The sequence below is a fragment of the Anomalospiza imberbis genome, chromosome 3, assembly GCF_031753505.1.
Source record: "Anomalospiza imberbis isolate Cuckoo-Finch-1a 21T00152 chromosome 3, ASM3175350v1, whole genome shotgun sequence".
In the NCBI taxonomy this organism is placed as follows: domain Eukaryota; kingdom Metazoa; phylum Chordata; class Aves; order Passeriformes; family Viduidae; genus Anomalospiza; species Anomalospiza imberbis.
Genome location: NC_089683.1, coordinates 78080757 through 78097586, shown reverse-complemented (window position 1 = coordinate 78097586; position 16830 = coordinate 78080757). Strand labels below are relative to the sequence as shown.

The 16830-nt window shown below is 39.3% G+C and overlaps 1 protein-coding gene across 1 annotated transcript in view; it reads left to right on the top strand.

Moving 5' to 3' along the window:
• The window catches only part of RASGRP3 (RAS guanyl releasing protein 3), a 61736-nt gene that overhangs the window by 18813 nt on the left and 26093 nt on the right, over positions 1 to 16830 (top strand). Inside the window, exons 3-5 of the mRNA XM_068185286.1 lie at positions 14172 to 14364; positions 15877 to 15979; positions 16626 to 16688. Coding sequence (XP_068041387.1) covers positions 14295 to 14364; positions 15877 to 15979; positions 16626 to 16688 — 236 coding nt within the window. The 5' untranslated portion in view covers positions 14172 to 14294. The remainder of the gene's footprint in view (positions 1 to 14171; positions 14365 to 15876; positions 15980 to 16625; positions 16689 to 16830) is intronic.

Genomic DNA, 16830 nt, shown 5'->3' with positions numbered 1-16830 from the left:
TCACAAGATTCTCAAGAGTGTAATTGTTTCAATCCTTATCACTAACTCATTTTGCCAAGAATATTTACTGTTAAACACAGCCAGTGTACTTTGAGAAATAAGTGAAGTCTTCAGGCTCTCCTCCCTTTTTCGCTTTTCTCATGAATTCTAATTGCAATATCTCTCACTGCAACACCAGACATGGAACACCACTGGTGCACACACACTGATTTTGCACTTGAGCAGAAAACACAACCTCTGTACCACCACCTTTTTATATTATTTTATAATATCCTGATCTCATAAAAAACAGTGCTCAGCTTCTTGAATATACACCCCCTTATGTTCATGTAAGTCAAGGCAGGTCTGCATAGGCATGAAGCACATTCATTAAATTTCTGCATTCTTTCTTTGGGGAAGGGCTCTGCCCTTGCATTTCCCCTTGATGGGTCTCTAGAAAGCCCCATATATAACTGAAAGTACATCCTGGATTTTTGTTTTTTATTACATTGTACAGGAGATTGGGTAACAGTGGGGACATTGCTGTCCCTGTGCAGAAGCTCAATGCAGACTCTTTTCACTGAGAGCATCACAAGGTTCCTGTTAAATCTTTTCCCTTTACTCTGAGGAAATTATCAGGGCAGCCTGGCAGTTCTCTGAATGGGTATATTTCTGCTCTATATCAAAACATGTAGCTGAGGAGCAGCTGCAATTGTGCTATCCCCTCTTTCTAGTTGAAACTGCCATTGTACCAAGGAGCCACTCCCAGGATATTCTTGAATAAAGAGAGGAAACTACTTTTAAAAATACTGTAAGGGCACTTGTGTCATTTTCTTTTTTTCCTAAGCCACCCAGGCCTGGCTACAATACATTTTTACGGGTAAACAACTTGCACTGAGTGTTTTCTTTTAACATATTTATGGCATATTCACTTTTCACTGCTGAATTTGATAAATTTGTTTTCAAGTTGGCCCTTCCTTACAAGTCAGAAATAGCAAGGTTTTATACCAAGAGTTTGAATCAAAAGCCTGAAGCAAACTCTCAGGTCTTCTGGTTTTTGCTCTTCATTGCTTTTCTCTGTATTTTTGCTATTCAATGTAAATAGCCAGTGAAGTAGTACTTTTTCATTAATTGGTTTTCTTATTAGTATAACATATCTAAAAACCACCTGACCACCAGAATAGAGGTGTTGTGACGGGCGGGAGCTTTTCTCTTGTAAAGAATGTAAAAGATTAACAGCGACAAGCACCAGCAATATCAACAAAAGAGATTTGGTGAGTCCAGTTGAGCTACAAAGACTAATCCTGCAAATACATAGATATTTGCTGAGCTGAATTCATGAGAGATCCCATCAGAAAGTTCAGCTAACCTCTAAGTGTGTATGCGGTCAGGATCAACGTGTGAGTGTGTGGAAATACCCACAGGGCTGATGTTTACAGCTCAGCAGAAAATACAATTACCCCTGAGAACTACTCTGGTTGTTTTGGTGGCCATCTGCTGTCTCACTTCTCTGAATAACTGCTCCCCTTGACCACATTCAAATAAGTGAAATGCTTTGACTCTCTCTACAGAGTACTCTCCCACCTGTGATTTATGCATATGCTCCTTGCTAATGATCTTGGAGTTTCTCGGGCAAGGGGAGTGGGCTTCAGCATCTTGAGAACCTGCCAGGCATAATAATATGTGCAAAATTAGAGAGATATGAGCTATTCTTGTTCAGATACCTCATATATTTAGTTCCTGCAAAGAGAAAATAACTGTGTCATCTTAAATTAACACAAATTTAATATTAATGATTCAGGAGTATGTCTGCTTTGGACTACCACAAAAGTCATACCAAGATTAATACACAGTAGCTGATAAGCTGATATACATATATTGATATAACGTTATATATATTAATACATTTCCATATACAACTCCTTCCACTCCTCTTAAAACTGCCTCTCTTTTCAACCCCTTCTATGGAAGCCTGTTCCACTCAGAGCAGTGATGGGCTTGTGCAAGGGAGTCAGGAGTGCAAGTGTATGCAGGAACAGGATCTCCGAGATGAACAAGGATTTTCCATTATTTCTGAAGTATATTTTACTCCCCATGCCTGAAACAGGTTGAAGATTTTCAACATATAAATCAGTCTTAGAGACTGGAATTTAAGTAAGTCATACATCATATGGTCAAATAGACTGAACATGGCTTGTGTGTGGGGGTATTTGCATAGTTGCTAAGCATGTTGATAAGGCTGCCTTTGACACATGACCAAAGGTTCATAAATTTTGTCGTAATGCTGTTCTTGTTCATGTTCTTTAGAAAGATGAACATTTCTCCAGCTTAAACTCTGGTCTCAACAAATTGAATTTTCCTAATCTGAAGTAGCATTATTACAGAAAGGCTTCTATTCACTTAGATCCACCCAATCCATAATCTTGGTGCTGGTTCTTGTGGCACACAGTGGTAAATTGTTTGTTTCACAGCAACACATTGTTTGAGCCCAGAGCTTGTTTGGAAATTTCTGGTGTTGCTAGTGGGAAGTAAAAAAACCCCAGCTTATGCAAATACTTAATTGATTACCAGTGGGGAAAATTACATGAGAAAGTCTGCTGAATTAGGGCTTGAGTCAACTCACTATCTGGATATATAGTGATTTTTGTCCTCCAAATCAGAATAGCCATGACATTCTAGCCTTATCACACTGTTCATGAAATAGCTTCCTTAAAAGACTAATAATCTCCTCTGCTAAAGATGTCTTGCCTGCTTTAGCTTGCTTACTCATGTTCTACTTTGCTGAATTCATGAACACATACTTCCTGGAGCAGCTGCCACCCTTCCTAAAACTCTTGGTTTCCAGGCCCTGCCCTAATGACTGTCTGTATATTTTTATCTTAAGTGGGAATTGGGGCAGGACCTAGAATTCACCTTTTTCCCCTCTTCTTGAGTGAATGCTCTTCCCCTTAAATTACACAGTCATGCTCTTGCTTGCTTGCCCCCTGCAGATCAAAGAAACTTCATTATTTCAAGTAACATGGAATTACAAGAGGTTCTGAGGATGATAAATCTCCTCTGTAGTCTCAGCCAAGGTAATGTGAGATCTGCAATCCTTCCATTAACTGGAAGAGTTCATCCTGTACCTCTTTAAAGAGCGTTCAGAGCTCTTGGGAAAAGAATTTGGGCATCACAACTGCACCTATGTAGTGTGGGATTGACATGTTAAGTGTGACTAAAGGATGCTTAGCACAGACAAGGCAGAGGACTTTCATGTGTACAGATCCTAAAAGGATTTAGGAGTGACCTAGGTAGGGAGCTTCTTGATGTTACTGACTCAGACTTTAACATCAAAAGTGAAGAAAGAGGTTACAAGCTCTAGACAGTCACTTTCTGGGGTGAGGAGGTGAGAAGTGAGACTAGGCTGAAAAACATAGCCCTGGAGTCAGGCTGTAGAAGTAAAAGGGAGCCAGGATTTGGGCTCTTAATCCTTCTTTTGGATCTAGTTCTCAGCTCATATTGCAGAACTAAAATAAGAGACATGGTTTCCAGATTAATGTATCTTAAGTTTGCTTCACGTCTGTGTTTCAAAACCATCTCCTTTTTGAATATTTGAACTGATTTAATGATACAAATTAGAAATTGGTGTAAAGTTTGACTTGACCATGGTTACCTGCTATACTAGTGCTTATAGAATTATAGTTTGCTCCTGTAAGTACACTTGAAAAGGACTGAGCTGTTTTGAAAACTTCACTTCAACAGTAGCCAGTGTTTCCATGCTAAATACCTGGGGAAGAAAAACAAGTCCCTAAGCCTCTAAATCAGCTTTTAAATCAAGATCTTCCCAACGCCTTCACCCTTTAATTTCTTCCCCTTACATGACCACATTTTTCACTTGATATTAGCTTTACTACATAGCCACAGGATATTTTTTTTTTTAGAATTATTGGCGTTTAGCAGAACTGTAAGGAAATTCTGATAAGGTCCTTAAATTTGATAATTATATGCTAAGGAGTAAAGAGCTATGGGTGTCCTCTATAAATTCAAAATGAACAGGTTTGGATTAATTCAGTAAGAGTCTTTCAAGTTGCTTGGGATGATCTGAACTGGCCAGTACAAAGCTGTTATACTACCAATTAACTGGCAGGGTTTTGTCTACCACACCAGAAGTGTACTGGGTGCAGTATGCGATTCTCAGCTCTTACAGCTACAGCAACTGCTCTTGTTGCTTTTCAAATAATGGTGAATCTTTAGCATATATGAGCTTTAAAGAATTACAGTGTTGTATCTTAGGACATGAACTTTGCAAATTTAACCAATGGGTTTTGATAAGGTTTGTTTTTCTGAAGTCCTATGGTAGTAGTGTGTTCTGTGGCTGTGGAAGTGGGATATTTGTGTAGCTGCAATCCTGTGATAGATGTTCTTTCATACAATAAATATATAACTGCCAAAATAGTATTAGCAAAATAAATACCAAAGTTGCTTGTTTGAAGTATTACTTATTAAAGTAGGAAATGTAAGATGCTTTTCCTCTTTTTTCTTTGAGATATTGTTTTTACACTGCTCCTTCCCCTTTTTCTAGTTGTCTTGCTGTTCTGTATATTTTTATATACAGCACATTCTTACATTACTCTCTTTTTAAAGAAGGCATATAACTTGTTGGCTGCAAGCTGTCTTATTGTTAGGAACATATGTGGTTATTAATAAAACTCACTCTGGTCCAAGAGCTTGGATATAGGAATATAGGTGACACTGTTCTCATATCCTGTACTGTGGTGATACTGTTCTCATATCCTGTACTCTGTAGACTTCTTGTATCATAAACAGCTTTAGAGGTTTGCTGTTTCTTCATGTTTGTACTAACCAGTGCATGTTTCTTAGTAGATTGCTCTGTGAGGAAACAAAGTTTACTCAGCTCACTGATGGTTGCTTTGTTACCTCTGAAGAAAGAGTACAAAATCTAGTCAGACGCACTCAAACCAGGTAATAATCTCTTTGCTGCTCTTCTCTGTTGGAGGCTTAGTATTTAAAAAAGCTCTTAACTGGCCTAAGAAGCACTGTATGCCTGTATTTAAAATGCTGTCTTGCTGTTTTGTGTATTTTTATATACAGCACATTCATACATTACTCTCTTTTTAAAGAAGGCATTATTCTTGCTGGCTGCAAGCTGTCTTATTGTTAGAAAGGTATGTGGTTATTAATAAAACTCATTCTGGCCCATTATTATTAATTATTGCATCATTAAAAAATCTGAAGATGCCATTGTTCCACCCATCTTCCCAAGGGAAACCCAAAAATAATAACTAGAGGGGAGAAACTGCTTACGTATTTTGATGCCCAGCATCTGCTGACAGAATTCCAAAAAGTAATATACTGGATCTCTCCTGACCTCGGGGCTGTGTTTTTACTCTACCAGCTTCTTGCAGGCCTGCTTGCCTGTGAGTCGTGAGGTGCTGGTGACTTCTGCAGCTGCAAAACCACAGCACTACCCAAGCCAGGCACCCCTGCTTCGTGTGAGTGTGCAGGAGGCTGCAATTTGCATGGGCTCCAAGGGTCACACAGCAGGTCTGTCTGCGCCATGCGTGTCTGTCACCGTTTCCTAGCGTGCCATTTTCATTTGCATTCTCTCCCTAAGGAGCAACGCTCCCAATGAATGGCAGCTGCCACCAGGGGCTGAGCAGGGCTGCTGGCCATTAGCAACTGGCCCAGCCACACTCCCAGTGTGGGACCTATTAACAGGTCTGTGGGGAAATAGCAGTTACATGTGAACCATTTTCTACGCGGATCAAAGGGAAAACAAAGGATTTTCCGATTACAAATGCACAGTAACAGCCAAACGAGTGAAAGCAGCCAAAGCTCTGTCCTGTCCTCTGTCCTTTTAACTCTGTCTTGCTCCATCTCAGACATCCAGTTTCCCATTACTTAAGACTCTGAAAGCCTCTTCCTGCCTTTATTGTTTTACCAGTTGCTGCCTTCAATTTACTGCGCTGATAAGTACTTCCCAGGCTGTAAATATGTGGTCGAGACATTTCTGAAGCCAATCTAGGTTTTGATTGTAGTCACAGGAGGAAAGGTCAGCAGCAAAACTGCTCTCACTACACAGAGAGGCCACTCCTCACACTAGGGTAGGTATAGATTGTGAATTCATGGAGAGAGATGCGAGGGAATATAGGGGTTTACAGGATTGAAGAAGAAAAAAATGGAACATGCACTTAACCTCCCCTTTTCACAAGGTGATACCCTTGCTTTTAGTAGATGTACAGTAACTGCAGTTGTTCTTCAGTTTGGGAAAGGCCAGAAACCAGAAAGAGTGAGAAATCAAATATGATCATCATTGCTGAAAAGGATAGCAGGTAAGTAGGAGGTGTTGAATTCTCCCTAGTGGTATCTGTGACTGCAGATAATGATTTTGTCTTACCTTGATATAACATAGCTGCAGAGATAGCCAGTGGAAGAGGGAGAATGTTTTAAAATTTTACTTTTTGGGACACTTAGCTATAATCTCTACTGTTTGGGTGACCAGCAGAGGCCTGTAGAGCTTGGTGGGCTTGAGAAGCTCCACATGTGTCTGCAATTCCTGTGGCATCATTACAAAGGGTGGCACTGATGTTTGCAGGGTGACTGTCTCCCACTGTGGGGTCCAGAAAGTACTGTTCCATGAGTAATTAGTCTACAGTGGGAAACAACTGGAAATTACAGAATGATATGGAGTGAAAAAAGCTTTTTCTAAGGCAAAAATTATTTAGAAGCTATGGGTTTATTTTACAAGAACTTGATACCTTGATAACTTACTGAATTTTAATATGAGTTACATGCTCTTACGACTCCTCTTTGCCTTAAAATTGATTGAAAAGTTGTACGAAACTAAAAGCAGTGCTGACTTCTAAAACTGTCCTAACTCTTGGAACATTTCACAGTTTGAAAGAAGTCACTACCCAGGCACTATGCTACTACTGAAAAATTTTGGCTTAGTTAAAAATAAGACATAACAAGTGTTGTGGTAGATTTTCAAGCTGAACATATGAGAAAGTCTAAGCAGATAGGGCCCAGGATTTCTTAATAATCTAATTAATAAATGTGATTTTTCTGGCTTGTCTTGAAGAGAACATAGCTGGTTAAGGTAAAAAATAATAAAATATTAAAATATTTTGTAACAGATATATGGTAATAAATACTCTGGGGGTTTGTCTTTCAGAACTGAAGGGTTGATTACTTGACCAGATGTTTTTATAAAATAACTAAAATAATTGGTTTTCACTTGGGCTGGACCAGCCTCATTATAGGCATGTAACAGTGCAATGAGTTGTTAATATATGCTAATAAAGATGTATGTTAACCCTGAATTGACTAGGCTAACAGAGCAAACTTACTCTTGAAAGATGCTCTATGCAAGTCTGTGAATAGCAAAGGTAATTGCCAAGAGTTTCTCGGAAGGCTTAAAGGCAGTAGTATAATTTGTAGGAGGTTTTGATGGTGTCTTGCTTGGCTTCTGAAAAAAGATCAAGTTGGAGTGTGTGAAACTTACTGCTGTTGCTGTCCTCTCCCTCGGTACTGCAGATCACTAATGTGTCTGAAGCACAAAGATTCTCAGGAGAGTTGCATCCCCTGGTGTCACACATGTTAATCAAATGTCTAATACTGGTAATTTGACTTTACTGGGAATAGCAAAATCATTTTCATGACAAATCTACTGAGAAATACGGCTGGGAGTTTTCCTTCTTTTGAAAACAAACTAAAGTCTTCCTTAGCGCTCCCTTTTAACCTGATGCATTCTGGGCAACTCTACTACCTTGACCCATGGAAAGTGGAAGATGTCATCAGCATAGTATATGGAACAAACCAAGCGTGTCTGCTCAGATTTTCCTCCCATTTATAGCTGGAGTTAAATTACAGAGGCAAATACCAACAAAGTAAATACAAGAAACAAATATAGAAGTGGATGGGACAAATCTAAAGTATGGTAGATAACCAATTCCATAAAATGCTAGTATTACAATTAGGAATGTAACCTTTGTTGTTTTTCCAAATCCAGTTATTAAGCTGTCTGTTATTTTAGGTGAATTATAAGGGAGAAAACCTGGGGGTGGTGGTGGTAGAGGTGGTCTGCTGTTTCTGAAATCCTCTTGGTTATGTTTCACAGGAAGAATGCTAAACAAAATGCTATCTAAGCAGCTCAAGCCTTAATCAAGTGACTTTCTGATTACTGAAAGTTTTTGGTCATGTGTCTGTCCATTGGTATTCCTCACGATTTCTGTAAGCTTCTCTTTTATCTTATGTCAGCATGTATTGTACTCCATATGCTAATTTATGAACTTGTACAAGACACCATGGTCTTATGTGTGTGGGTGTGAACTAATACCTGGGTAGTCCATGGGAGTGGATCTGTACATCCACTTGAGCTCTTACCTGTGACCCTATTAATTTAACCTCTGTTTCCAGAGGTTTCCCTATTAATTTTCCTCTGTTTCAAGTCTAGGGCTTGAAATGGCCTATAATATCCTTCTGTGTTGATTGGGTGACTTGTGAAAGTAAGTATTAAGCTTAGTGGAGCCTTCTTTCAAAATTAAGCATAATAAAATATATTTTGAGTATTTGTAACTTGAATACTTTTGTCTAAGGCACAAATGCTCATCCCTTAGAGGCTATACTGGATGCAAATAGCAAGGGTTTGGCAGCAGAGAGTAATTCCATTTTCATTCCTCTTCTGCCCACACCAAGACTTGTATCTTGCGTTCATGGAGCAGTGCCACAATGTCTCCCTTGTTGTTGTCCCTGCTCCATACAACAAATGTCATTGGTAAGCCAGATGTGCCATCCTGCAGCCAGCTGCATGTGACGGCTGAGGTCATGGGCTAGGCAGAAGCAGGGGTATTAGGCTGCCTGAGAGCCCAGCATCTCTGCCCTGTCCTGCCTAGCACAGCTCCTGCCTGTGTCAGACTCTGGAGAAACCTGATCCCCCATGTCACTTGCTCCGAGTTTTCTAGAAATAGCCCTGTGTGCACCATAATAAACAAACCGGTACTGACCAGCTACAAGAAATACGTAACCACTGGGAGAGAGTTACTCCAGGAACCACACAGCAGGCAACCTAAGATCTGTGCTGACTTGAGCCCAAACAGATGTCTTGCTTGCATCTGTATAGGCAAAGGTGCAGTCCCACCTGGGATTCTCATTATGGTAATTACACTAATATTTGTGTAGACTAATAACAGAAAGGGTCTTACTGTGAGAGCCTCCATTACATCTACAGGGTAGCAGATGACCTCTGTCCTGAAGAGCTTCCCCTGGATATGATTAAGACAGAATAATGGAAAGAGTTATAGCAAGGGAAGGTAACCTTAAACATTCTCATGAGACTCATGATTTCTTCTCAACTTCTTTTTCTGCATACTGCTATTGATTGGATTTCCCTGTTGAGCTACTCCCACTTAGCAGTCCTCCAGCAGCCAGGTGGAAGCTGTTTAATGCAAGCATTCACTGATGTGATGTGTAGGCTTGGAGGAGGGGAGATCTGGCTTATTTAAAGCCCCAAGAATGTCCTAATCTTGTAAAGAATACAAGTCTTATGTGTGCAGGCATCTGGAAAGTTTATGGATAAACTGAGACCCATAGAGGTGCCTCTGTATCAAGGTGGGACTCTTTGCATGTGCGTCTATTTATTGTCTTTAAGTAGAAGGAAAATAGCCCACTTTTAATAAATGGGGAAAATACTGCATGTACATTTAATTTGGCCTGGCTAAAAAGCTGTTTGAATTTAATTTAGCTGAATAAATATTACCCTGTATGTCAAATTTAAGCCTATTTAACACTGACTTATTGAATTAGCTTGCACCCGTAACTGATACAATTTGCCTGAAATCACCTAAGAGTGCCCACACATGGATTTGTACAGGCTTGGCATTTTAATATAATTCAAACTGCTGTAGGTTGTGGGTGTGGACCCCCCGCTTAGTAGCCTCCAGCGGTAGAAGTGAAGTCTTTTGCTTTTACTAATGACAGTAGCCAACATTCAAACCTTGGCTTCATGCTGCCCACCCTGTTTACATTACTTGGTGCTTTTGCATAAGGTTACAAGTTTGCTGGCAGGGCATCCTGTTTCTTCTGAAAACTAATGTATTGCACCTGATCACATCTGTCTCAAGAGGTCACAGCCTACATACTTGAAACAAGTAATCTATCAGGGCAGTCCACAATAGCACCATCTCAAAACTTCCAAAATGTTGACTACAAAATGCAATTACACTGCACAAAAGTACTAAGGAAACCCATGTGCTCAAAGTAACTGAGTGCATGTGGCAGTCAGGGTGATGGCAGAACTTGGAAGGAACTCCAGATTTTGTAGTTCAGTCCATGGCAAACTTCTAACTTCTGAGCACATCACCGCAGTTGTTTCTGCTTTCCCCCTAGGGAAGAAGTGCACATCCCATGATAGAAATATTGCATAAAATAAAGGACAGCATGCCTGACACCGTGACTTGGTTCATAGGGATAATATTATGGTTGTTTCTGTTGCTTAAATGAAGGAAAAAAAGCTGTTGGCTTCGAGTGAGTGCTAAGGTCTATGTTGATGGTATTGCTGCTGTTGCAGTCTTCACCTATTCCCAATTATCCCCTGAAATCCCTTCCCAGCATGTGGGGGTTACCAGCAAGAGTTGCAGGGGGAGATTGTAATTCCAAGTGGCTTGATAAAGAAATGAGAATGAGTGGCTGTGGAGGACTGTGTGCCTCTTGTGTCCTTAACAGCACTTGTTAATCACAGTAAACCCAATCAGATTTATAATTCCATTACAAGGCAAAAATTTATTTGTTTCATTATAGTGGGAAATTATTCTCTGAAACAGCTGGATGGCAATAAGATATTTCAGTCTTATGCTGGAAAGCAGCTGAGGGCAGAGATTCTCGAAGTTATCTTTGTTTGAAAGTCCAACTGCACTTTTGGCAATCAATTTTTTAATAATTGCCACATATTGAAAACATTTTTAATTTTTTTATTTGTAGAAATACTCTGTGATGATTCTATTTTATTTTTAATTTTGTGTCTTTCTTGAGCTGAACTGTTGACAGAATATAGTTTATTTAATATATGTTGATGAAATTTAGAGTTGTATTTTACTCATCCATCTCTACAGGTGCTGGTGTGTGGTTGGATGCCATTGTGGCATGGTTATAGACAATTCCTTTATTGTTTTAGTAGAACAGCAGCGCTTAATCACACAAGGAATGATGTAATGGTTGTGGGGTTTGGAGTCTGCAATCAAGAGATGCGATATCAGGTTTGGACTCAGACCGAGTCAGCCGGTTCTTCACTTGGTGGAAATACTTTATTCTTCTTTAAGAAGCATTATTATAATAATGCTCTGACCTTTAGAGGTCAGATAGGCTGTTTGGGAGGATAGCTCTGTAGTGTCAGGATCTAGGTGTCTGCTACCTAAGTAGTTGTTGTAAAATTGAAGAAAACCACCAAACCTTCAATTTTACCCAGGGCATTATTTATTTATTATCATATGGCTGCCTTTATACTGTTGTCAGTGGAAGACAGAGATGATACTCTCCTATGCTATATTTTATGGATGATGGGAATACCAACAAAATTTAAAAGCCAGATCAAATTCCCTCCACTCCTACATTTCATGCTCAGCAGATTTCTAGGCTTAGACAGAAAATTCAATAGTTTTTCCCCATTTAATTTTTTGAAGCACTGACTAAAATATATTTTGAAAGGGCAAATTATTTTATTTTTCTCCTCTTGAAAGAAAACCTAAGTCAGATGAATCTGGAAGAGCTAGATAGATGGCTTTGTGAAAATTACACCAGTTATTTAAGCACATAGAGAAGGATTTGGGTATGACCAAAAAGGAAAAACATGCCCAAAATGGGATTCTAGCAAAAGTTAAGTGTACAAGGTTGTGATCTTGAAAAACACTGCACAGCTTCTGGTTAACTCTGAAAGCAAACCAAGCAAATGCTCTGCTTACTTTTTTATTTTTTCACTTTAAATACATAAACAGTCTTGGGAAGAAAGAGTAACTCTAGAGTAACCATAGCTCTTGTGGCCTGACCAGCAAGTTAGAGAGTCACACAACTCTCTGCATTCTCTTGTACACTTCACACAGCTTCGGGTTTTGGTGTTAGCCCAGCTCTAGCAGGAAGGGTTGAAGCCCAGTCCAGCCCCAGAGCCAATCCTTAGGACAACACCTGCTACACAGGCTTTGAAGCCAAGGACCACTGTGTATTCACCTCCCCCTTTTTCTTAAGTGCATGCTCTGTTTGCTGTTGTATGAAAGGATTAGTTTAGTTTCCCCTTGGTTCATTGCAAGTAGCATCTCTGTGTGATTCCTAGAAAAACAGGCATGTTCTTTCAAGAGGGGGTTCTGCATGACCAAATTCAGAGGACAGTACTTTTTTCCACCTAGGAGGAAGGGGCAGGATCTAATGTCTGCACCTCTCTGATCAGGTTTCTTGTTGGCTGGCTTGGACTGAGGCATTGTGTGTGCACTGACTGGTAGAAACTCCCTGTTCCATGAGCTGTGCTTACATCCTCCAGGATCCTCTCGGCTTCAGGGAAGAGAGTGTCATGTCTAAATCATTGCTGGATGGCACCAGAAAGAGCCCAGCTGTAGGAACACATCTGAAAACCATACTACAGAATCATAGGATTGTTTAGGTTGAAAAAGACAACTTTAAGATCATCAAATCCAACCATTAACAAAACACTGCCAAGTCCATCACCAAACCATGTCCCTAAGTGTCACATCTACACATCTTTTACATGCCTCCAGGGACTCAACCCCTTCCCTGAGCAGCCTGTGCTTGGCCAGCCGTCCAGTGAAGAAATTTTTCCCTAATGTCCAATCTAATTTTTTTCCCTGGTGGAACATGAGACCATTTCCTCTCATTCTGTTTCTTGTTCCCTGGGAGAAGATGTTGACCCCCAACTGCTACCAGCTCCTTTCAGGTAGTTTTAGAGAGTGGTAAGATCTCGCCTCAGTCTACCTTTTTACAGACTAAACAATGCCAGCTCTCTCAGCTGCTCCTCATACAACTTGCATCTTTGGCTGAATAGAATATTTTGAAGCTCTTCCAAGCAAAACACTGCTGCATGCTTCAAAGAAGCTTGGCACTACAGGACTCTGAGGCTGAGTTTATAAGGAAGTGTCCAATCCAGGACACTTTCCAGGTGCTGGGATGCAGAGTACTGTGCTGCTAGAGCACCCCTGCCCAGTCAGTGGTGTCCTAAATGGAGATGAGGTGCAGGTGCAGGTGGGAGCTAGCATAGGCCAGCAATGAGCAGCTTACATATGCCATGGGCAATGATTTCTGGAAATTAATTCCCCCAATTCCTATGTTATTTCACTTCAAGGACTATTTTAGTTCTACTCTTGGCTTTTTTTTTTTTTTTTTTTTTTTTTTTTTTTTTTTTTTTACTCTTGGTTTTCTAGATAAGTTGCTGGATGTACTTGTTTGTCACATTTCAAACACTTGGTGTGATCAGGCAGTAGTGGGTCTTAGTCACAGATAGATAATAAAGTGCTGATTTGTTCTTTAAATATAACCTGTAAAATTACTTCTGAAAACTTGTAACAGAGTATTCTGTGCATCTTCAGGTAAATGGATATTTGATGTTTAAATGCATCTTAGATGTATAATAAAATTTAGAATTTTCTGTATGTATTCAGATCTCTGTGACTGCCCAGCTACTGTGGGAAGATTTATTTTATTTTAAAAAAGCTAATCTTAAGGTCCTTTGAAAAATTGCCTCCTAGTTTAATATTTGCTATGAACTTCATTAAACACTTTATGTGATCTGTGCCAATTAATACCATTAGCGTTATCATGAACCAGTAACCTCAGGGGGGAAAATGGTTATGCTTAAAAACATAAAAGCAGGGTTATTAACAAAAAGTGACTTATCAAGTGTAAATAGAATGACTTGAACAAAATGTGCGTCATTGTACATGCAGGCCCTCATTCGCCATCTGGTTTCTGTTTTATGACCCTAGCTATGGATTAATTTTGTGCTAGTGGACAAACAATTGGACAATGCTTAGAAACACAGGCTGGAATGTAGGGAAAGCTTATGGCAATCTTTCACATGCTTTGTATCATGTGGGGAAAAAAGCAGTTTATAGAAAAGATGAGTTGAACTGTAAGCATTGCATCCTGAGAATTCTTACATATAGTCATATAATTATGATTTCTTTTACTTTCTTCAGATTTTCATTGAAGTCCAGCTAAGAATGCAACCAACAAAATAAAGTGAAAAAGCTGGCCATTTGAAGAAGCATCCTTCAACTTGGTGAAAATGTCTCTTATTTTTTGACAACGATTAAAAGACAATGGGGTCAAACACTCTTGGAAAGGCTGCAACATTAGATGAGCTTTTGAACACTTGTATTGAAATGTTTGGTATGCTCTTTCAATATCTTATTTTGTTGTTATTGAAATTAATCTTTTAATATAAATCCTGCTGTTCTCTGGTTTAGCCAGCCTTTCTCTTGGCTAAGAACATTTCTGTTCTGTAAAATTTTCCATGTTTCAATTTGGCCCAGAATTATGCAAGCCAGGATTTTAATCACATGCATACTGCATTAAATTTCCTTAATACAGATAATACACAATTGCGGGTATGGTGGTTTATGCAATGCTGGCCTTTACCAAGAGAAATGTTTAGATGAATTATTCAAGGAGTTATTTCTGGCATTGGTCTTTGTCTTGAGTGGTTACACAGCTGTGGTTTTGACCAGTCATTTTTTTAAAGGTTTTCCAAATCATCATGCAATAATTGGTAAGAATATGACCTAAGGCTCATGTAATCTTTTTACTCTTATTAAAATGTGATGTACCAGGTCTGAGGGAAAGAAGTGATGAAAAAGGCCTTGATCCATAGCACCATTAATCATGCCATATATCACATTACAGTCAAATGAGTTCATGGATGGCTTAAGTGTTTTCAAATGGGGGTTTGATTCACAAAGCTACATTTAGATTCCCTGGACAGATTTTGATTGGAATGAAGTACTAATTTTATATGCCATGTGGAGAGAAACAAGTATCTAAAGGCAAGAGAGATTGAACAATTGATGGATGGACAGACCTTGCTGCAGTGAATCCCATACATCCGTTTCTGAAGGCCACCAGCTGGTTGCTCTAGAACTTCATTTAAGTATTAGCAGAGCCCATGCACTTGTTGCTGCTGGAAATAGTGTCTCTTCTTGTGTACACACTCTCTTGACAAGCATAGTCCATGTGTGGCTCCTGTTTTCATACATCACATCATCTACTGTCTTCAAAAAAAGTGACAGACAGAATAATCTAACATTGCAGATGCTGGAGGAGACTGATGGTCAGCCAGTCTGCCAAGGAATAACTCTGTGTAGTTTCAGTGGCTACACTGCAAAGACACAAGGGTCTCTGTTAGGCAGCTGGAGATGTGACCTTGGGCACAGATATGAGGTACCAGGTACTGCTTTAATATTGAATTCCTTGAAGCAGATCCATTTTTTGAAATAATTTAACTGCTAACTTAAAGCTATAAAGTTGCAATAAAATAAATATTGGAAGTAGTTGTACTGTAGTTGTCCTCTTGATGGACTAATTTTTGATTTGTCCCTTAGATTACTGGTACTGTCTTTATATAAAGTTTAGCCCAGTGCTGCCCATGCCCTATTTTTTTTTTTTTTTTTAGCTGTGGCCTGTTATCTGAACTGGTTTGGGTTTTTTCTTTTGTTTAAATAATTGTCACTGCATTCTAGCAAGTTACTATTCAAGGGGCAGTTTTGTGCTCTGGTGTTCTTTCCTACCTTTTTGTTAGATAACGAGCCAACATTTCCAATTTTGATCCTTTCTGTCTGACTGTGCCTGAAGAGTAAAAGCTCCCCTCTTTTATAGTGAGGTTAACTCATTGTTTCTCTTTTGCAGATGACAAAGGGAACCCGTGCTCCAGTCATTTGCCAAGAACCTTTCTTTTAATGCATCGGTGGTATCTGCCTTCGACAGAGCTGGCTGGCAAGCTTCTGTCCACATATCCTTTCACAAAGTGCTGCAAATTTGCATTACAGTGTCAAAAGCAGTTTGTTTTCCTGACTGCTTGTAAAAATGTGCCAATTAATTAATGACAAACAAGGTTTAGAGGTGATTTTTCTTCAACATAAAAGGTGGGAGTTTGTGAGCTTCTTTATGCTCGCATAAAGACTTTGTAGGTTTTCTACATATGCACAAGAATACTAACTGTGCATCAACCTTGAATAACTGCAAATACAAGGCCAAGATAATTTTTCAAGTGTATCACAAGAGGTTGACCTATGAGTACTATGAATTTTCAGTGATATCTAGCTACCTACATGTCATTTATACCTCTTTATTCAGTAATCATAATATAATCATAATCATATTTGGTTAGCCAGAGCTGGCAAGAAGCCTTTCAGCAGAATATTCAGAATTGTAGAATAGAGGCATTTTTACAAGGGGAAAAAAAGGGGGCAGCCAGGAAATAGTCTCTGTCCCCTATGATGTTGTGAAAGTGAATGAAATACCAGAAGCATAATGTGGTTATCTCTAGAAGAAAAGTTTGATACTTTTGTAAATTCAGCTGCTCTAGTATCAGCCTCCAGTGAATAAAAACAACATTGCCGAGTCAAGGCACACAAAGCTTTCTTTAGCTGACATACTTACAGAGATGCCAATGGGGAGAACTGCAATGAATTCAGATTGAAAATCTGCTACTTCATGAGGTAAATGCACTTCTGGTCCTCTAGCATTTTATAGTGTTATGGTTCTGTTAATGCTATCAATGTAATTTTGTTTGGGTTTTTCGCTTGGTCTCCATTCTACAGTGAAGAGGGAATTTCTGTGTGTTTAAAACAATTAAGTTGA